Source organism: Rhineura floridana, chromosome 12 (assembly GCF_030035675.1).
Source record: "Rhineura floridana isolate rRhiFlo1 chromosome 12, rRhiFlo1.hap2, whole genome shotgun sequence".
Classification (NCBI taxonomy): domain Eukaryota; kingdom Metazoa; phylum Chordata; class Lepidosauria; order Squamata; family Rhineuridae; genus Rhineura; species Rhineura floridana.
Genome location: NC_084491.1, coordinates 21,150,608 through 21,169,423, shown reverse-complemented (window position 1 = coordinate 21,169,423; position 18,816 = coordinate 21,150,608). Strand labels below are relative to the sequence as shown.

The window sequence follows — 18,816 nt, the reverse complement described above, 5'->3', positions numbered from 1 at the left end:
TTTAATATTGTTGCTGCAGATGTGTTGTTTTTATATTGTATTATTATATTTTATCAATTGTATTCTAACAAATTTGTAAGTCGCCTAGAGTGGCCATTGGCCAGATAGGCGACGAAGAAATTAAATTTATTATTATTATTATTATTATGGATCAAAACCCTAAATTACATCTGAAGGGGAAAAAAAACCATAGAGTGCCAGTGTGATATCTGCACATTCAAAGTCAGAGGGTGTACTTTCATATTCTGCTACCAGCTGAAGCTTCCAAACTCTCACCAAGGGCATCCCCATGGAGGATATATTATAGCAGTCTAGTTGTGATATAGCAGAGGTGTGAACAGTGGTTACTGGATCTGGAATCTGACTGAGGGTCGTAGCTATCTTGCCTGCAGTTATAGTTATATGTTGTAACAGAGAATGCTACAAGGAGATGCTACTGCTTGCTTGGAACCTTGGGGATGGAAAAGACGACCTCAAAATGATACGATAAAATTCCGACAACCATCCCAAAAGCAATGCAGGGCACAGATAAGTCGGAGGCTTTGAATCAGGGCTGGGGAGCCTTTTTCCCATGAGGCTACAGCGATGCTGTACCTCCACAGTTGGAGGTAGTATTCTTCCGCAGGAGGGGAGAGTGTTCTTGAGCTCAGGTTCTGCTTGTGGGCTTCCCATGGGCATCTGGTTGGCCGCTGTTGAGAAGAGGATGCTGGACTAGATGGGCTATTGGCCTGATCCAGCTGGCTCTTCTTATGAAGGCCCTTTGACCCATAAGAACATTGAAGTGGGAGCCACAGAATCTGGTGGGCAGAGCAAGAGCTGATGGTGGCGGCACCAGCACCAAAAGTGGGCAGAGTTTGTAGAACTGAATCAGTTGCTCTGTCAGGGTGTGACACCCGATATCCCTTCCCCTTTCTGTGTCATGTTGTGGCATCCCTCCTCTGTGGCCTGCATGAAATTAGGCCAGAGGCTACATGCAGGCTGAAGGTTCTCCATCCCAGGCACAAATGATGAGGAAGAGGAGAATTCTGTGATTATGGTCTGCAGATATTCTGGAAATGCTAGATGGGTGTTTCTAAAGCAGGGGTGGAGGGGTAGACCCAGCCAGGATGACTGGATCCTGACCCCCACACCCCTTTGGCCCCCTTTTGATGGATGGATGGGGCCACCCACCTGCCAAATCACCTGCTGTTATGATGACATCAGGTAGCTTCAAAGCTGAAGGCACGCTATCAGTGCCAATCAACTGCTTGGCGCTGATAGCAAGTCCTGCCGTGTCTGTTTAGCAGGTGTGATTTGGATTCAGACTATTCCTGCAGAGGAAAAATGAATTCCAGCTGTGCCTGCAGATGGCCAACCTCGCTGTCAGCATCAATCAGCGAGCCCTGCTTGCCAAGGAACAATTGGGAGTGCATTTTAATTCTTCCTTTTCAGATGTGCTTTTATATGTCCCACACCTGACATTAGGAATGGGCATGTTTTGGGGGAAACTGTCTCACAGGACAAATTAGGAGCTCTGCTTGGCCTGTTCCAAAGCCCTCATTATTCTAGATCAGGAATCAAAACTGCCTGATTTAAAAGTAAACCTCTCTCTCTTTTTTCCTACAGGGGAGGGGCACTACTGACATCCACCAGTGGGCCTGGTTTTCACCTTATGCTCCCCTTCATAACTTCCTATAAATCAGTACAGGTACTTCTTATTTCTATGATCTCCTTACAGGAGCGTTCTTACCGGTTGTGCTGTTGCAGGGGTGGGGAACCTTTGGCCCTCCAGATGTTGCTGAATTACAACTCCCATCATCCCTGGCCGTAGGTTCCCCACACCAGTGTTATTGGCAAATTCAAATTCATGAGTCTGGGAAGGGTTTAAGTCTGGTTTCAAGGAGATACTGATATTTAGATGGTTCGATATGTTATACATCTGCATTACGGTTTATATGAATAATTGCTACCTGACCTGAGATAGAGATCTAGGAAAATGTGCAAGTTAGGTAATTGTTCCTATGTTTTACTTTGCAATGATTACACCTGAAAGACAAAGGAAGCCTGAGTATGCTTTGTTGCTGCCACAAGAAAGATGCTCTCAATTGTCTTATGCTTGTTCATTAGGTGGTGAGTCATTTGTGGGCATTAAGTTCACTGTGTGTTGGTGCTTTTCTCCATGCCACTATAATCCACCTTGTGTGTTTGGGTGGAAATCTGCTTAAGAACATAGTTAGTTTAGTTTATAGTTTATTTATATACCGCTTTTTGGCCAAAAGGCCCCCAAAGTGGTGAACAACATATTAAAACATATTACAAACAAAAAAGTAATTACATAAGAAATAACAAGTAAAAAATATACAGTAAAATTCAGCAACAAGAACAATGCAAACACAATGCAAGAAAAACAAAGTATAAAACAAATTGCAACAAAAACAATGACCCTGCTGGATCAGGCCAGTAGCCTATCTAGTCCAGCATCCTGATCTCACAGTGGCTAACCAGATAGCTGTGGGAAGTCCTCAGTCAGGATCTGAGTGCAACAGCACTCCCCCTTCCATGGTTTCCAGCAACTGGTGTTCAGAAGCATGCTGCCTCCAACCATGGAGTTAGAGCATATAGCCATCATGGTTAGTAGCCACTGAGAGCCTTATCTCCATGAAATAAGGAGATGCCTCACATGAATTGCTTGCCACATAACTACTGTATTACTCAAAGTAGTCTACAAATGATGGTCTTTCTGTGAGAGAAAGGACCTTTAAGTGTCACATTGTGTGACATTTTCTCTGTAATCATGAGGACTAGGGATTTGTTACACACACGCTCTTAACACCTACCAGATTTTGCATTTGTGATATTTTGCACGGTGTGTATTTCTAGATCCAGTCTGTAATGCTTCAAAGCAAAAGCCAGAGATGATGATGGTGCAGATTTATGTTGCTTTCGCAGATCTCAAGGTGGCTAGAATTCATTTCTACAAACCTTATGGTGAAGATTGTTTCTTCAGGTGCAGATTAGATCCTTGCTTCATGAAGGGTGAACTATTCCTCTGAGCTCCTAGACTGATCCATTCAACGTCCAGTTTTTAAGCTGTCTCTGTTTTTGGGTACCTTATGGTTCAGTGATCGAGTTCACCCTGGAACAGTTTAAAAAGCAGAATTAAACTTCCTTCTGCACCCCAGTGCAGCTGTGTCAGATCATGGGGTGAAGGGAAAGGGGTGTTGCTAAGCATGCCCCACATCAGTCCCTGGATAGTATGGGGCTGTGTATTGATAAAACCTTTTGAGTTTCTCTGTTGGCTAATGTATGGGTCCATAGTAATGTTGAAACCCAGTGTTGTCTTGATTGATAAACATCTCAGTGACCCCAAGCCTGTGCAACCTATCAATACCTTCCTTTCATGCATTTTGGTTTAGCTGCATTGGAGTGCAGAAGTATTTGAGTTTTAATTTGCAAACCTTTTCAGTAGCCTGCCATACTCCCAAAATGAATGAGGTGGTCTGCAAATAATAGTAAGACAAGAAGAATCTCAGTTCACAGTACAGTAACAATTGAGGTTCACCGTTAAAGCATGAAGCAGAAAGCAGCCAATTCAGACGTTACAGTGGGACAGATTCTGTCGATTGTAGCCACATCCCTTGGTTACATGCTCTCCTTTCCCTCCTCTCCCCACGCTTCCTTGATTGCCTCCTTTCCTTCCTGCTTCATAACAACCATAGTTTAAAATATGCAAACTTAATGTTGCCACAAGCTACAGTGCTCATGCCCTGTAAATGGCTTAGACCCCAAATGTCTGAAAGGCCGCTTCTTTTCCTACAGACCTTCTCAGGTGTTAAGATGATCAGAGGGGGCTCTCTTGGTAGTTCCACCTCCCTTGGAAGCTTGGGGGGTAGCGGCCCAGGGGAGGGCATTCTCTGTGGCAGGCCCTAAGTTGTGGAATTCCCTCCCCACAGAGATGCATCTGGCACAGTCGTGATACAGCTTTTGTTGTACGCTGAAGATACACCTTTTCACTCTGGCCTTTGACACTCGAGATATATATGTTTAGGATCTTCTGTCATTGTGATTGTAATTCGTTTTGATGTTGTTTTTTTATACTGCCTTTTTAAAATATTGTATTTTAGATTTTTACGATCTCCCTGGGTGGGTCCTAGTGAAGTGTACATAGTAAATCTAGCAGTAGTAGTTTGCCTCTAAATATGAATTGGAAGCCACAATTTGGGTATCCAGTTGCAATTGGGATGCAGAGTATGGTTTACAAAAGCTGTGGTTTGGCCTGAGTTTTTGTGTGAGCAAACTTTGGACAGGAAGCGTTGGGGTCAATCTGTAGCTCTGATTAGCACTGCATAAAAAGGGCCAAGATAATCCGTAGAACGGAGTTCGGTTGAATTGTAGCAATTTCCTGGGTTCTGGCAAAGCAAGACTGGCTGAGAAGAGGGGCTGAGTTTTTGCCCAAGAGAGGGATATGGCTCTCAGGCTGGCAAAGGTTCCCTGCCTCTGTTGCATCGGCAATCTGGTTCCTTACAAGTTCCTTTGCTTGTTTTTTTCCTAGACAACGCTGCAGACAGATGAAGTAAAAAATGTTCCGTGTGGCACAAGGTGAGTTGTGGGCTACAGCATGAAATTGGACATTTTTTCACCTCTCTCTTGCCCGTAGATGAAGGGTGGCTTCACATATACAGTTTTGGACTTTTTCTAACTTCTGTGCAGACAAAACAGGATGCTGCTCCTTCCAGCATGTGCCTGCATCAGATGACTGAATAGCGCCTCCGCAGTAAACAGAAACATCTTGGTCGCAATGACCTGCTGTGTTATATGCACATCTTTCTGTGGGTTGGGTGGCTCAGAGTAGGAACCAAGTTCAGTTCATACCTGAAACTGCCCTAACTGAGCATTTAGAATCAACAAGTTGAATCAACAAGTTGAATCAAAACACTCAAAACCGCCATCCTAAGGATATCTTACATCAAGGGCTCAGTATTGGAAAAAAGCCAAATTCTGTGGTTTGACTAAATAAAGTCAAGTAAGGAATGTGCCTCTATTTGCTTATATTGAAGTTGTCTTAGGAGTGGGGAGGTACAAATAGCTGTGTGGGGCTCTGATCAGACAGCCTGCTCGGCCTCCTTTCTGTCCACATGTTCTTAACCTTCTCTTTTTATTCATAAGGGCTAGAAACATGGACTGTGATTTTTTTTTTAATGGAAGTTAAGATTCTTGGGATCCTGCAGCAGATAGCAAATTCTGTGCATGTACAGACTTGTACTCAATGGGCAGAACAATCCAATACTGCATTTCACAGTTCTCTGGATAAACTCAAAGCCAAACTTGTTGTTTGGGCCTTCTGAGTACTCAGATTTGAGGTTAAAAATGATTCTGAGAAACAGAAACACCTAGAATTCATAAGAGTGTTGCACTCAGGTCCTGCTTTTAGGCTTCCATTGGCATCTGGTTAGCTATGGATGCTGGACTAGATGGGCCACTGGCTTGATCCAGCAGGCTCTTGTGTTCTTACTCCAGGCCATAGCCTATGTTAACATTCCCCTACAAAAAATACTGTATTGCTATAAAGCTTTGGCATGAGTGAAGGAGAAAGTGCCATATATATATAGGGAAAGCGCTTGTACAATTACATTATTCGTATTTTTTCATTCAACTATTTATAATTTCGCTTGCCACAAAAAAGACCCCTAAAGTAGCTTACAGTTCCCTTTAGAAGAATCAATAAACATTAAACCATGATTTCACACAGTGCATAGATTAATTATAGAGTTCACCCTCATGAGATGTAGTGATGACCTGGATGACTTTAAAAGCAAATTAGGCAAATTTGTGGAGGATGAGGCTGTCAATGGCTACTAGCCATGGTGGCTGTGTTCTCCACCTCCACTGAATACTGGTTTCTGGATATTACAAGTGGAGAGAATGCATACTTAAGTCCTCCTTATAGATATCTGGTTGGCTACTGTGAGAACAGGATGCTGGACTAGATAGGCATTTGTTTTGATCCAGCAGGACTCTTGTTACGTTCTTTGGATCACACCAGTTGTCCGTCTAATTCAGAATCCCATTCCCTGCTACACTGATGAACCAGATGCCTCTGGGAAGCCTACAAGCATCATATGAAAGCAAGAACTTTCTCCTGTTGTAGCTCCCCAACAGCTGGTATTCAGAGGCATATTTGCCTCTGCACTTAGAGGTTCCATAGAGCTGCCATGACTAGTTACCCTGTGTTTGCATAGTGGAAGCCAGCAGAGATGGAGCCTGTTGGGCCCCTCTCTGGAGGGCTTTCTACAGCTGTGGAAGACTTTATCCCATATGCCCTCCACAGTGCTGCATACAGACTAGAACTGATCCCATCAAAAGGGACATTCAGTCTGTTTGGGGCTGGGGTCTCTGATCATTTGCATTTTTGACAGTTTTGGTTGGGCACTGGGTACTTTCTAGTCCTTGATGTATTCTGTCCTAATCTCTAGGGTATCAAATGCTCACCTCTCTTTGCTCTGTCTTTCTGCAGCGGGGGAGTCATGATCTATTTTGACCGAATTGAGGTTGTGAATTTCCTAATCCAAAGTGCCGGTGAGTTTACCTCTGCTGACCTGTGCTGCTTATTCTGGGCCGTGCAAACGTATTGGGGCTGGATTTACCGCAGATCATACCCACACCAATTCTAGTAGTAATCTAGCTTTATTTACTTTGAAGGGTTCTACCCTTCCCTTCAATCAAATGAGATTCAAGGTGGCTTGCAAGCAACAGGTAATGGCACAACACCCTCCGCCACCCAAACACACTCTCTCTTGCACGCTACAGACGCAGGTTACAGACACATGCATGCGCTACACACTGACAGCTCTTCGTCCTCTGGCTGAAAGATGGGGCCTGAGCAGGCTTCCCCTCAGTTCTGCAGTCCCAAGGCAACAGGCAGTTAGGAACATAGGTAATTGCCTTATAATAAGTCAGGCCCATTCCTCCATCTAGCTCAGTATTGTTTGCCCTGATTGGCAGTGGTTCCCCAGGGTTTTAGACAGGGATATTCCAAGTCCTATCTGGAGGTGTTGAGGTTCGAACCTGGGACCTTCTGCATGGAAGGCAGGTGCTCTACCTCTGAGCTATGGCCCTTCCCCTAAGAGCAGAGTGTTCCTGGCAGAGAAATGAGCTCTCTGGGGCTGTTCCTTCTCTGGAGCAGCCTAGCTAGCTTTCCCCATGCCGTGACGCTCTTGCTCTTGGGAGGCAGGGGGTGCCACCTCCTAGAGGGCCCTTGGTCCCCTGGCTGGTGGCAGAGTAAGGCTTTTCTTCTTCTCTCCAGTCCCAGTAAAGTGCAGTGTATTTGAACCTTGATAATGTGCAGCAGACCTGCGAATTTTGTAGGAAGAAGTGGAATGAGATTGGCTCTCTTTGGATCACTGTGACCCCAAGGCTTGGGAGGCATCTGGTCTGCAGTCTCCATTGCCTGGCCTGAAATCCCTACAGTTCGACTTGGAAACCAGTGGTGCCCCCAGTGAGACTAGGGTGCCGCCTCCTGACCTTGCAGCCTGCTGCAACTGCCAAGTATGAGGGCTCATCTGAGCCTCCTAACAGCACTTTCCCCCCCCTTCTCCCTAGTATATGATATAGTGAAGAACTACACAGCGGATTATGACAAGGCCCTCATCTTCAACAAGATCCACCATGAGCTCAACCAGTTCTGCAGTGTTCACACACTCCAGGAAGTCTACATTGAGTTGTTTGGTGAGTGCCTTGATTGAGTTTCTGCATCCAGCATGATGCAAAGTTGCACTGAGAACCCTTTTGTGGGAGCCCCCTTAGCATTCAAAGACTGCAGGGGTGGCATGATTTGGCTAAAATTGGAGGCCAGGAGCAGGGCTTGCGGGTTTCATGAAGGGCTTCTGTACCTCTTCCTCCATAATCTGAACATGGAGTATTTTGGATTCATATTTATTTGTTATTGTGTTTATATTCTGCCTTTCCTCCAAGGAGCTCAAGGTGGCATACATAGTTCTCCCTCTCCATTTTTATCCTCATAACAACCCTTTGAGGTAGGTTAAGTTGAGAGGCAGTGACTGGCCCAAAGTTACCCAGTGATCTTTATGGCCAGTAGCGTAGTGGCAAATTCAGACGTGCAGGGTCCTTTCACAGTAGTGACAGCTACGCCCCCCCTTTTTGCTGCTGGATTGACAAGAAGATCCTTGTTAATGCCTTCTCTCACAACATCAGATGTCCCTAGGAGCCAGTAAACATGAAAGGGAAGAGTTAGTTACTGAAAAGAGTCTTCTCAATGTCTGACTCATCCCCTTTCATTCTGATTGGCTCCAATCAGCAGGAGAGGACAAGGAAGCATGTTAGAATACTCAGGGCTAATACACTCCCCTTTCATGCTGATTGGCTCATAAGATGCTGGAGACATAGGGACCCTGCTCCCAAAAAAGTGAAAGGTCTAAGACCCCCTGAGACCTTGGATGACTACACCCCTGTTTATGTCCAAGTTGGGATTTGAACCCTGGTCTCCCAGATCATACTTGACTCTGGCTGTCATTGGCTCTGACTTCACCTGCTGTTGGGCTCCCTGCACCAGTTGCAATGGGCACCAGCCATCGCTGGTGTCAGATGGAAAAAAGTCTTTCTCATCATCTGCTACTTTATCCTTTTAAGCTGTGATGCCAGAGACTGAAATGGGGATCTTCTGTATACAAAGCAGATGCCTCCTCATCACACTCTAATTCTCTGGCATTTTGTTAGCCTTTTCCTCTTCCTTTTTTTTCTCTTGTGAAATTGTTCTTAAAATGGAGGTGGTACCATTGGTTTGACCCACTTGCGAGTACCCAGTTAGCGGCATAATGATGCGGATGTGTAACTTCAGTGAAACAAGCTCCTCTGCTAACGGGTTTGTGGTACCGTGGCCTATATGACTTAACTCACGCGCTGCACTCAGTTCTCCTTTTTTAAACTGTGTGACTCTTTGGTTCAATATCTTACCAGATCAGATTGATGAAAACCTGAAACTGGCTCTCCAGCAAGACCTGACATCTATGGCACCAGGACTCATCATACAGGTAACCAAGAACACAAGGAAAGGAGGCTTTGATCCAGTACTGGACAGGGGAATGAAAAGTGCAAGCTACACTTAACGTTGCCCCACTTGCTCATCAGACATGCTGATGTTCTTGGAGAGAACTTAACACCAAGGCAGCAGAAGAGGGAACTTAATGCTTCTCTTTGTGCTGGCTGTTTGTTAGCAGAGGGTTGCATCCAATGCTTGTCCTGCTCAGAGCAGACTCATTGAAGTTAATGGACATTGCTAACTTAGGTTCATCAATTTCAGTGAGTCTACTCTGAGTAAAACTTAGATGGATGCGACATGATGTCTAGGTTCTAATATCTCTTCCAGCCCCCACCACCCTGCACAGTATTTATCTTGAGTGAAGGGTGAGCAGCAGATGAATTTAGTATTTTTTACATGCACAGTATTCTTCCTTCTTCCATCCCCACTTCCACAAGCTCAGGAAGTCTGTGAGTTTATTGCAAAGAGTTTAGTGCTGTATAATGCCCATCCAAACAGAGAGACTGCCTCAGTTATGGGGAATCCATGCTGGAGCCTGTCATGCCACCGGTGTGCTAGCCTCTCCTACGCTGCTTTAAACTGGATCTACCTCGTCACTTCCACACTCACAGGATGAGAATGGAGGCTGCTCCCTCCCATTGCAGATTGTATTTGCATTGGGGGGGAGGGTCATCCCTGGGCTTAGCACCATCTCAACCATTATTACAAGCATTATTGTGTATAGATGTACACAACTATATAATACGGTTGCTGTTGACTGAGTTGAGTATGTGCTGCTTCATAGCCCCTTCCCACCATGATCATCCTCCCGTTCTGTTTCTCCAGGCAGTCCGAGTCACAAAGCCAAACATCCCGGAAACAATTCGGAAGAATTATGAACTCATGTAAGTAGCAGGAATTCTCTTCTTTGCTTCCCGTCTGTGTAGTTAGTCTGCTGGGCTGGATACAGATATGCAAACAAACCACACTTGGACTAAACAAACCATGACGTAGCGTTCTGTGCGAACCCGGATACTGCACATAGTTAACCCATGGAATTCATTCCCATAAGGTGTGGTGATAGCTAACAGCTTTAAAAGAGGATTAGACAAATTCCTGGAGGATAAGTCATGATGGCTATGTGCAGCCTCCAAGCCCAGAGGGAGTAGTCATCTGAAGAGCAGTTGCTGGGGAAGATCAGCAGAATAGGGCTAGTGTGTTTATGTTGAGCATTCGTGCCCTGGTTGTGAGCTTCCCAGAAGCATCTTGCCCAGGTGTTGCACTGGAAAGGTTCATAGATCATAGAATAGTAGAGTTGGAAGGGACCTACAAGGCCATCAAGTCCAACCCCCTGCTCAATGCAGGAATCCAAATCAAAGCATTCCCGACAGATGGCTGTCCAGCTGCCTCTTGAATGCCTCCAGTGTTGGAGAGCCCACTGCCTCTCTAAGTAATTGGTTCCATTGTCGTATGGCTCTAACAGTTAGGAAGTTTTTCCTGATGTTTTTGGGCTGTTCCTCCAGGTCTGTTGATGTTAACTGTTTGCACAATGTGTGGACTGCCCTAGTGGCTAAGCAGTTGTTTGTCTCTCGTGGCCAAGATAGTTCAGCATTTCATGCTTGCTCTCTGGGTATATTCTTCAGCTACCGGTCACTGAGAGCAACCCACATGGAGCAGAGTACATTATTAGTAATTATTCTGAAAGTGTGGAGCTGATCCCTGCCTGTGAGGGGCTAGATGCTCCATTGCTATGAACTTAGGCTTATGCAGCTGGACATCCATTTGGCATTCTCTTGCTTGTGGTGCCACTGTTGTTAGTGTTGGTCACCTTGAGTGGTCCCTACCTACGCTCAGCACTGAATGTAGCATCCGGTGACAGCCTTTCTGTAAACATTCTTCTGTCTTGTGATGTGTTGTGAGAATGACTGACAAACTGTTAATGAGCCTGTAGTTTTTAGCCTGCAGTGAAAGGAGCGGTGGGTCAAGCGATGCATGTACTTTTTACTATTGCGCAGTAGGGTATAGTTTCTCCGCACAATCACACCCCTTCTGTCTTCCATCAGATGAGCAAAATGCATCATCAGGGTTCAAGGTGACGTTCCAGCCGGGCAAAGACACTCAAGGAGGTTGCAAAGCAGGGCCAGTGAAGGGTGTGACTTGGGGAGGGTCTCAAGGGCCAGGTAAAGAGGCCTAGAGGGCCACCTTGTTGCCCCAGCTCCTGCTACAGAGCATCTCCTGTATCCTGCTTCCTGGAGTACCTTTTGTTTCAGGGAACTGAATTCCTGTTTTACCCATGTGCCTATCTTCATCCCGCTAGGGAGAGCGAGAAGACGAAGCTGTTGATCGCTGCTCAGAAGCAGAAAGTGGTGGAGAAGGAGGCTGAGACGGAGCGCAAGAAGGCTCTCATTGGTTTGTGTGCAGTCCTTGCTGCCATGTGTCTATCTTTATTTAGAGTCAACAGTATGTGGGGTTGTGTAGGACGCAAGAAGCGATTCCACCCGTGCCCCTGCAACCTGCGAGAGGCTTGGTGGGGGATGTGAGACAGGTTAACAAGTGGCTAACTGGGGAAGAGGTGACGACAAAAGGCTCTGTTGAAGAAATTGTGTGCCCTGCACCTAATTGAAACACAAGGATATTCTAGATTGCAGCCCTTTTCCTTCCTAGACCAGGCCTGGATTGAGAAGACTGTTAAGTGGTGACTTGCCACGGGCTGAAGAGCAGTGGCCATGATCAGGAAGAGTGCACGTGTAATCATTTGGAACGTGAACCTGCCGTTTATAAGAAGGGAAGCGTTTTCCAAAAAAAGATCAGAAGAGGCTGTTGCAACCTAGTTCTTTCTGCAGGAATGGCAGGCAGGGCGAGTCTTTGTTCCTAAGCAGATGAGTGAGTTTGCCAGGTGCCTTGATGCTCCAGGAGATTTTTGCTGTGTTGACTATTGAAGCTGGCTCTTGTGCTCATTGGCCTATTTTTCCAATACAGAGGCAGAAAAAATAGCGCAGGTGGCTGAGATAACGTACGGGCAGAAGGTGATGGAAAAAGAAACTGAGAAGAGAATCTCTGAGATTGAAGGTGAGCAGCTACTGGAAGGATTTTCTATCTGTCACAGGAACATAGGAAGCTGCCTTATACTGAGTTAGACCATTGATCCATCTAGCTCAGCAGTGTCTGCACTGACTGGCAGCAGCTCTCCAGGATTTCAGACCCAGGTCTCTCCCAGCCCTACCTGGAGTTGCCAGGAATTGAACCTGGGACCTTCCGCATGCATAGCAGCAGCTCTGCCACTGAGCTACGGCACTTCTTGCTGGGCCAAGGATGTCAAAGCACAAATAGTCCACAAGAGTGAGTATTGACCTAGTGGGGCTCTCCTTTTTCACAGATGAATATTCTGGAATCCAGGAAAGGAAAATCTAGCTAGTTTGCATCTACACACGGCAGTCTTCCCCAACTGGCACTCTCCACATTTTTAGACATCGGCTTCCGTCATACTTGGCCATCGGCCATGTTGGCCAAGACTGGTGGGTGTTGCAGTCCAAAACATCTGGAGGGCACCAGGTTGAGAAAGACAGACACACAGGATAGTTGATACAAGACCAGCAGGCTAGAAATATGTTGTTTGTTTATTTCATCATCCTCGTATCCGGTTCTTCCTCCCAATGGGAGCACAGAGCAGCTGACAGTGAATATTACGTACAAACCCATGTGCAGCCTATCATTAAAACAACCCATCCAAACCAGAGGTTAAAGCGGAATAAAAGCAGCAGTAGTAGACTCAGAAAAAATAGTAATAGTAAAGCCGTTAAAAATATCTGTTACATCCTGAAGGTCTGGGCAAATAGAAACAATTTTACATTGTGCCTAATTGTAGAGGACAGCCAAATGTTGTATCAAGGGGCCTCCACCAAGAATGCCCTGTCTCAATTGCAGCCTGCCCAGCAGACATTGGGACAACAAATGGGGCATCTCCGGCAGATCTTAGGCCACATCCACACCATACATTTGTACCACTTTTAACAGTCATGGCTTCCCCCTAAGAATCCTGGGAACTGTAGTTTGTGAAGGGTGCTGAGAGTTATGAGACCCCTGTTCTCCTCACAGAGCTCTATAATTCCCACTGTTCTCTGGGAAGAGAGGGATTGATTGTTAAACCACTCTTGGAGTTGTAGCCCTGTGAGAGGGACAGGGGTCTCCTAACAACTCTCAGCACTCTTCACAAATGATTGTTCCCAGGATCCTTTGGGAGAAGCAATGGCTGTTGTTAAAATAGTATAATAGTGGTTTAAATATATCAGGTGTGGGGAACCTGTAGCTCTCCAAATGTTGCTGAACTGCAAGTCCCATCAGCCCTAGCAAGCATGGCCAGTGGCCAGGGGTGATGGGAGTTGTAGTTCAGCAACATCTGGAGGACCAAAGGTTCCCCACATCTGAAATATAGGGTGCAGATGTGGCCTTAATAGTTGAGTAGGTAATGTACCTCTAGTACTATAGAAGGCACTCCTTCATGCACCTAGGTTCCAAGTTGTCCAGGGCTTTATGATGTCAGGTTGCATCTTTAGTAAGTCAGGTAGTCTCTGTGGTTGAGAAACATCTTAGAGCAGCACCATGTTGTGAACTGTTTCTTCTCTCCAAGTTCTGCAGCCTTCCCTATTCTGAATTGGTGAGTGGTTGGTTGGTTACATGAGGTTGAGTTTCTGCAGCCAGAATTCTGTAAGCCAGATGAAATGTGCCATAAGTTTCCGCTTCCTCGCTCAGAGTATTGTTTGTGTTGGTTTCATTTCAACTGCAAGGTTAGAAATTCTTCACCCACAGTTCAAAATGTCAACCTGGATACCTAGTGTTCTGCACCCAGACCTATGCTCTGTGATAGATCATGTGCTGCACATGCCACAGGTCTCTAGTTCTTGGTGCACATGAAGATGCCCTAGACTGAGTCAGACCAGCAGCCCATCCAGCTTTGTATTTTCATTGACAGGCGTCTCAGAACAGGGGTCTTCCCAGCCTGGCCTCTAAATGCCAGGGATTGAACCTGAAACCATTTGCATGCAAGGCATGCCCTTTTTGCTACTGAGCTGCAGTCCATCTCCTCAGCCAAAGAGCTGCTGCCAGTTGATTATTCTGTGAGTATGTGATGTTGACTAGAGGATTTCCCCTCTTCTCTGTCATTCCTATTGTTGGGCAAATTCCTGGACCCGGGAAAGGCTGTGTCGGGCTGCCTCTGAGCAGCGTGTCCCTCGATCTTGTTAGGCTCATTAAAGGCCCTGTCAAGCTTTGCAGCATCTCACTGAGGAGCCAATTAGTGGTTTACAGATCAACGGTCTTTCATTTGGCAGTCCCCAGCAGAGCTCTGGTGGTTTTCCTTCTCAAGGCACATTGCCAGGTGCCAGGCCCTCGACGTAGCCCCACCGGTCTCGGGAGGCCCAGCCGTACCCATAGCTGCTCTGTTGGCTTTGTCCCAGACTGCTCCAGCTGCTCTGACGAGCTGATTGCAGTGGGCTCTTTGAATCTTGGACACTCTCAGCTGTTGGGGTTGGTTGCAGCTGCCATTCTAGTATGTGAGCAGGAATGGCCGGCTAACGGATTGATGTGTTTTGGAACAACACACACACGGATTCCGGGGAAAGTGGCAGGCTTTTTCCTCCCTTTTTCTTTTATTCGAAAAAAGAAACGTTGCAAGGATTGCTTTATAAATGGCGGGCTTTCTGCACTTGGGCTTTTCCAAACGAGATTTTGCACCTCCTTGAGCAACTGCTGAAGTTTGTGGCTGGGTCTCTAGAATTTTATGCAACAGGTCAAAACTTTTTCTTTTGTTCCTGAAAAGCACAAAGGCGGGAAGGGAAATAGAGGGCGCCGTAGGTTGAAAGGGGCAGAGCTGGTATGCCATTCCACGCTCTCAAACATGGGTGGTTACTTGTAGCTGTACTTTTTATACGAGAACACCTATGTGGCTTTTTTCAGCCTAAACCCCCAGTTTGCTGGGATTGGAACCTGGATCTCCCCTGTCTAAATCCAGCATGTGACACTCCACCTATTCTTTTTAGGTGAAACTCGCTCTTTCGCTAGAATATCCCTCAGTATAAAGCACCTTTCCCCAACTTACCGCCCTCCAAATTGTTTTGAACTGTAACTCCTGTACTGGCTGGGGACGATGGGACTGGCACCAAGTTGGGGAAGGCTGATCTAAAGCATCTCAGTTGGGAAGGGCCATAGATCAGTGGTAGAGCATTTGCTTTGCATGTAGAAGGTCCTGGGGTCAATTCCTGGCATCTCCAAGTAAGGCTTGGAGTCTGAAACTCTGGAGAGCTGTTCCCTGTCAGTGTAGACAATACTGAGCTAGATGGACTAATGATCTGACTTGGTACAAGGCAGCTTCTATCTTCCTATCTTTGTTTTGTAATTTTTTTCCTGATTTTATAGTTTTAGCTAATTTTTGTTTTCATTGTATTGAGTCACTTGTACACCTCTTTGAGATTAGTAGCTGTAGCGCGTGTGGAGCCCTGGACATGTTGGTATCTCTAAACCCTGAAAGCCCACGGCTGGGGCAATACAGTAGCAATACTAATAATTAACTTGCTTCTGTTCCAGCCTTTTAAATAAGCTCGCAAAAGTTTCTACCTGGCAGAAAATGTGGTCTGGCATGGGAGAATTCCACCTCTTCTGCAGCAGTCCATTGCATTTCTATCTTGGGCACCAGTGGAGCTCTCCATTCCTCCTTCCGTACTCCTCCACTTGCCTGCATGGAATTCTCTGCCCCCTCCCACATGCAACTTCCTGTTCCTGTTTCTACCAGGCGAGATCTTTAATGCACAGCTGTTCTAGCCTTCATGTTTTATGGAGAGAAGTTTTAATTTTCAACAGCAACATGTACTAAATCAGGGATGGGGTACCTGGTGTCCTCTAGATGTTGTTGGACACGTAACTTCCATCATCCTTGGCTGTTGATCATGTTGGCTGGGGCTGATGGGATTTGTAGTCCAAAATCTGGAGACCACCAGGTTCCCCATCCCGGACTCATCAGGGATACTGAACTGAATGGAAGTGGGTGGCTTTCCAGCAGTGCCAAGCAGCCTGTTCTCTGCTCGCTTCCCTTCAAGTTCTCTTAATTGTTGCCCATCAGTATCCCATGATTCCAGTCTTTTCCCATGTTTGCTCTGTTTCAGTCCAAACTTGTACCAAGCAAGGGTGAGGAACCAAATGGAGTATGGCACAGCACTGGTTACAGAAACGTGTGCTAAGTTGTGAAGATGCAGATGGGTAGACAAGGGGCTTTCTGGGGACTTGCGCAGCTTTCGTATGCTTAGAAATCCCTCCCCCTCTTTTTGCAGATGCTGCCTTCCTTGCCAGAGAGAAGGCAAAGGCGGATGCTGAAAGTTACACTGCCATGAAGATGGCAGAAGCCAACAAGGTTAGTGATCGTGGTGTGCAAGAATAGCCATCATCTTGGGGGTCCAGATCTCCCATGCTGCATAACCCTGTGGGGTAGCCAGCATGGTGTCCTTTGGGTGTTTTGGATTACAACTCCCATCGGTCCCAGCCAGCACAGCCAGTGCTCAAGACCGTTGGGAGTTGTAGTCCCAACATCTGGAGGACACCACTTTGGCTCCTGCTTCTGTAGACACAAAGGCTGTGAAACCATTGCGGTGCAACCTCAGGCTGAAAAGAGTTCACATGCTTTAACATGTGAGAGCCAGTGTGGTGTAGTGATTAGAGTGGCAGATTAGGACCTAGTTGACTAGGGTTCAAATCCCCACTCAGTCACAAAGCCCACTGGATGACACAGTCTGTCATCCTAGCCTATCTCACAGGGTTGTTGCGAGGATAAAATGGGGAGGGGGAGAGCTATGTACACCACCTTGGGCTTCTTGCTGGAAAAGTGGGATATAAATGTGATAACAATAGTCACAGTGAAGGGAAACCCATGTCCCCCCAGGTGTGGTTGGACTACAACTTCCATCAGCCCCAGCCCACACGACCAATGAGATGATATGAGTTGCAGTCCAACAACATCTGGAGGTCCCCATCTGATTTCACACTTCCTACAAATAAATAAATAAGTGCATATAGAAAACTATTGGGGACAGAGCTAGTCATGCTTTCCGGAGAGGGTGATCTATGACCCCCCCCCAAGTTAGCCATGACTTTGGAGGACAGCAGCTGTAACTGTTGAGAAGAGGCCTTTAAAGCAGGGCTGGTGAACCCATAGCTCTCCAGATGTTGCTGGACTACCAACTCCCATCATCCTTCACCATTGGCCATGCTGGCTGGGGCTGATGGGATCCAGCAGCTTCTAGAGGGCCACAGACTGCCCCGTCCCTGCTTTAAAGTGTCATGCCCTCCCAGCATCTTACTTAGCACCTCCACCACTGAGAAATAGGCTGTTTCTTTTTTTGTATCATTATTGTGGTGTTTTTCAGTCTGTTGTTGTGAGCCGCCTTGGAGATAATTTGATCCAAAGGCAAGATAAAAATCTCCAAAGTCCACTTCCACTGTCAGAAGCAGTATGCCTCTGAATGCCTGTTGCTGGGAATTGCAAGTGGGGAGAGGGCTCTTGTGATTTTAGGTCTCCCATGAGCATCCGGTTTGCCACTGAGAACAGGATGCTGGACTGGATGGGCCACTGGCCTGATCTAGCAGGGCTCTGCTTACATTATTGCATTCTAAAGTACCTCCCTGACACTGGGCTCTTGATGTGCTTTATTTTTCTGCAGCTCAAACTGACTCCAGAATACTTGCAGCTGATGAAGTACAAAGCAATTGCTGCCAACAGCAAAATCTATTTTGGCAAGGATATTCCCAACATGTTTATGGACCATGCTGGGAGTCCCACTAAGTCTTCAGAAGGACTCACTGAGGAGCTGAGGGACGAAAATTGGCTCGGAGCAGGGAAGGATTTGTGAATCTTGTGAGTCCAGCCAAATGGGCAGCTCGATCTTTATTAATGAATGGAACTGACATCTTAGCCACTGTCCTTGATGTGATTTCTTTCTCTCTTCTGGGATGCTGGACAACAGCCAGACAAAACTACTCTCTATGCTTTTTTTTTTTTTTAAAAAAGCAGGCTGGCTGGGAGCACATAATGGGACAGCTTCCTGACTTATTAGTTCTCAACAGTTGGATTCACTGTCATGTTTGCCTTCATGCAGATGGAGCAAGCACTAGAATCGCACTAAAGAGGCTGCAGCATTTTTGCGATTGGCTCCGCAGCCAATCAGTTTCGCTGGATTTTTACAGCAATTAAAGAAGGGAGAGCCTTATCTTGCTAGAAACAGCACTGTCCTCTTTCAGTTGTACATATGTTACAAGTAACGTCCAACAGGTGGATAATAAGCATCTTGCCAAGCAAATTCAAGAATCGAAAGGAGGTTTTTCCCCCCCCCCTCTATCTCTCACCTCTTTTTTACTGGCCTTGATGCAGCTCAAATGCACATCAGCTAGATACTAACCACATGTTGTTCCTGAATTATTTGGATCCAAGAGCATGCTGTCCAACAATTGGATTTTACCTGTAGCGTATACTGTATGTTGACCCTATTCTACCCTCCAGTAAAGGTGCTATGTTTTGAATTAAAACAAATGCAAACACTATTGATTCCAGACACTGGCATGGTGTTCTGGAGCATTAAATATCAACACACTAAATGAATGGGGTCTGAATGGTGCTTGTTTCAGGAAGCATCCGTAGAGTACATCTGAACTCCAAAGTCCCCCTTCTTCCTCTGCAGTGCTGATAGGGACAATCACATGAGCAGCATCAAGTGGAGTGCAGGTTTTGCCCCCCACAGTAATGGTCTCTAAGTGCAGCTGTCACA

At 46.2% G+C, this 18,816-nt stretch overlaps 1 protein-coding gene across 2 annotated transcripts in view; it reads left to right on the top strand.

Annotated features, from left to right (window-relative positions):
- The window catches only part of ERLIN2 (ER lipid raft associated 2), a 30,683-nt gene extending 12,632 nt beyond the window's left edge, over nucleotides 1-18,051 (top strand). Inside the window, exons 3-12 of one of the 2 annotated variants that reach the window (XM_061592477.1) lie at nucleotides 1,606-1,687; nucleotides 4,532-4,578; nucleotides 6,494-6,555; nucleotides 7,579-7,704; nucleotides 8,953-9,026; nucleotides 9,860-9,918; nucleotides 11,331-11,422; nucleotides 11,993-12,082; nucleotides 16,333-16,412; nucleotides 17,716-18,051. In XM_061592477.1, coding sequence (XP_061448461.1) covers nucleotides 1,606-1,687; nucleotides 4,532-4,578; nucleotides 6,494-6,555; nucleotides 7,579-7,704; nucleotides 8,953-9,026; nucleotides 9,860-9,918; nucleotides 11,331-11,422; nucleotides 11,993-12,082; nucleotides 16,333-16,412; nucleotides 17,716-17,904 — 901 coding nt within the window. In that variant the 3' untranslated portion in view covers nucleotides 17,905-18,051. Of the gene's footprint in view, nucleotides 1-1,605; nucleotides 1,688-4,531; nucleotides 4,579-6,493; nucleotides 6,556-7,554; nucleotides 7,705-8,952; nucleotides 9,027-9,859; nucleotides 9,919-11,330; nucleotides 11,423-11,992; nucleotides 12,083-16,332; nucleotides 16,413-17,715 lie in introns of both variants that reach the window. The other variant, XM_061592476.1, reaches the window with a different exon arrangement.
- Nucleotides 18,052-18,816: the final 765 nt, after the last annotated feature.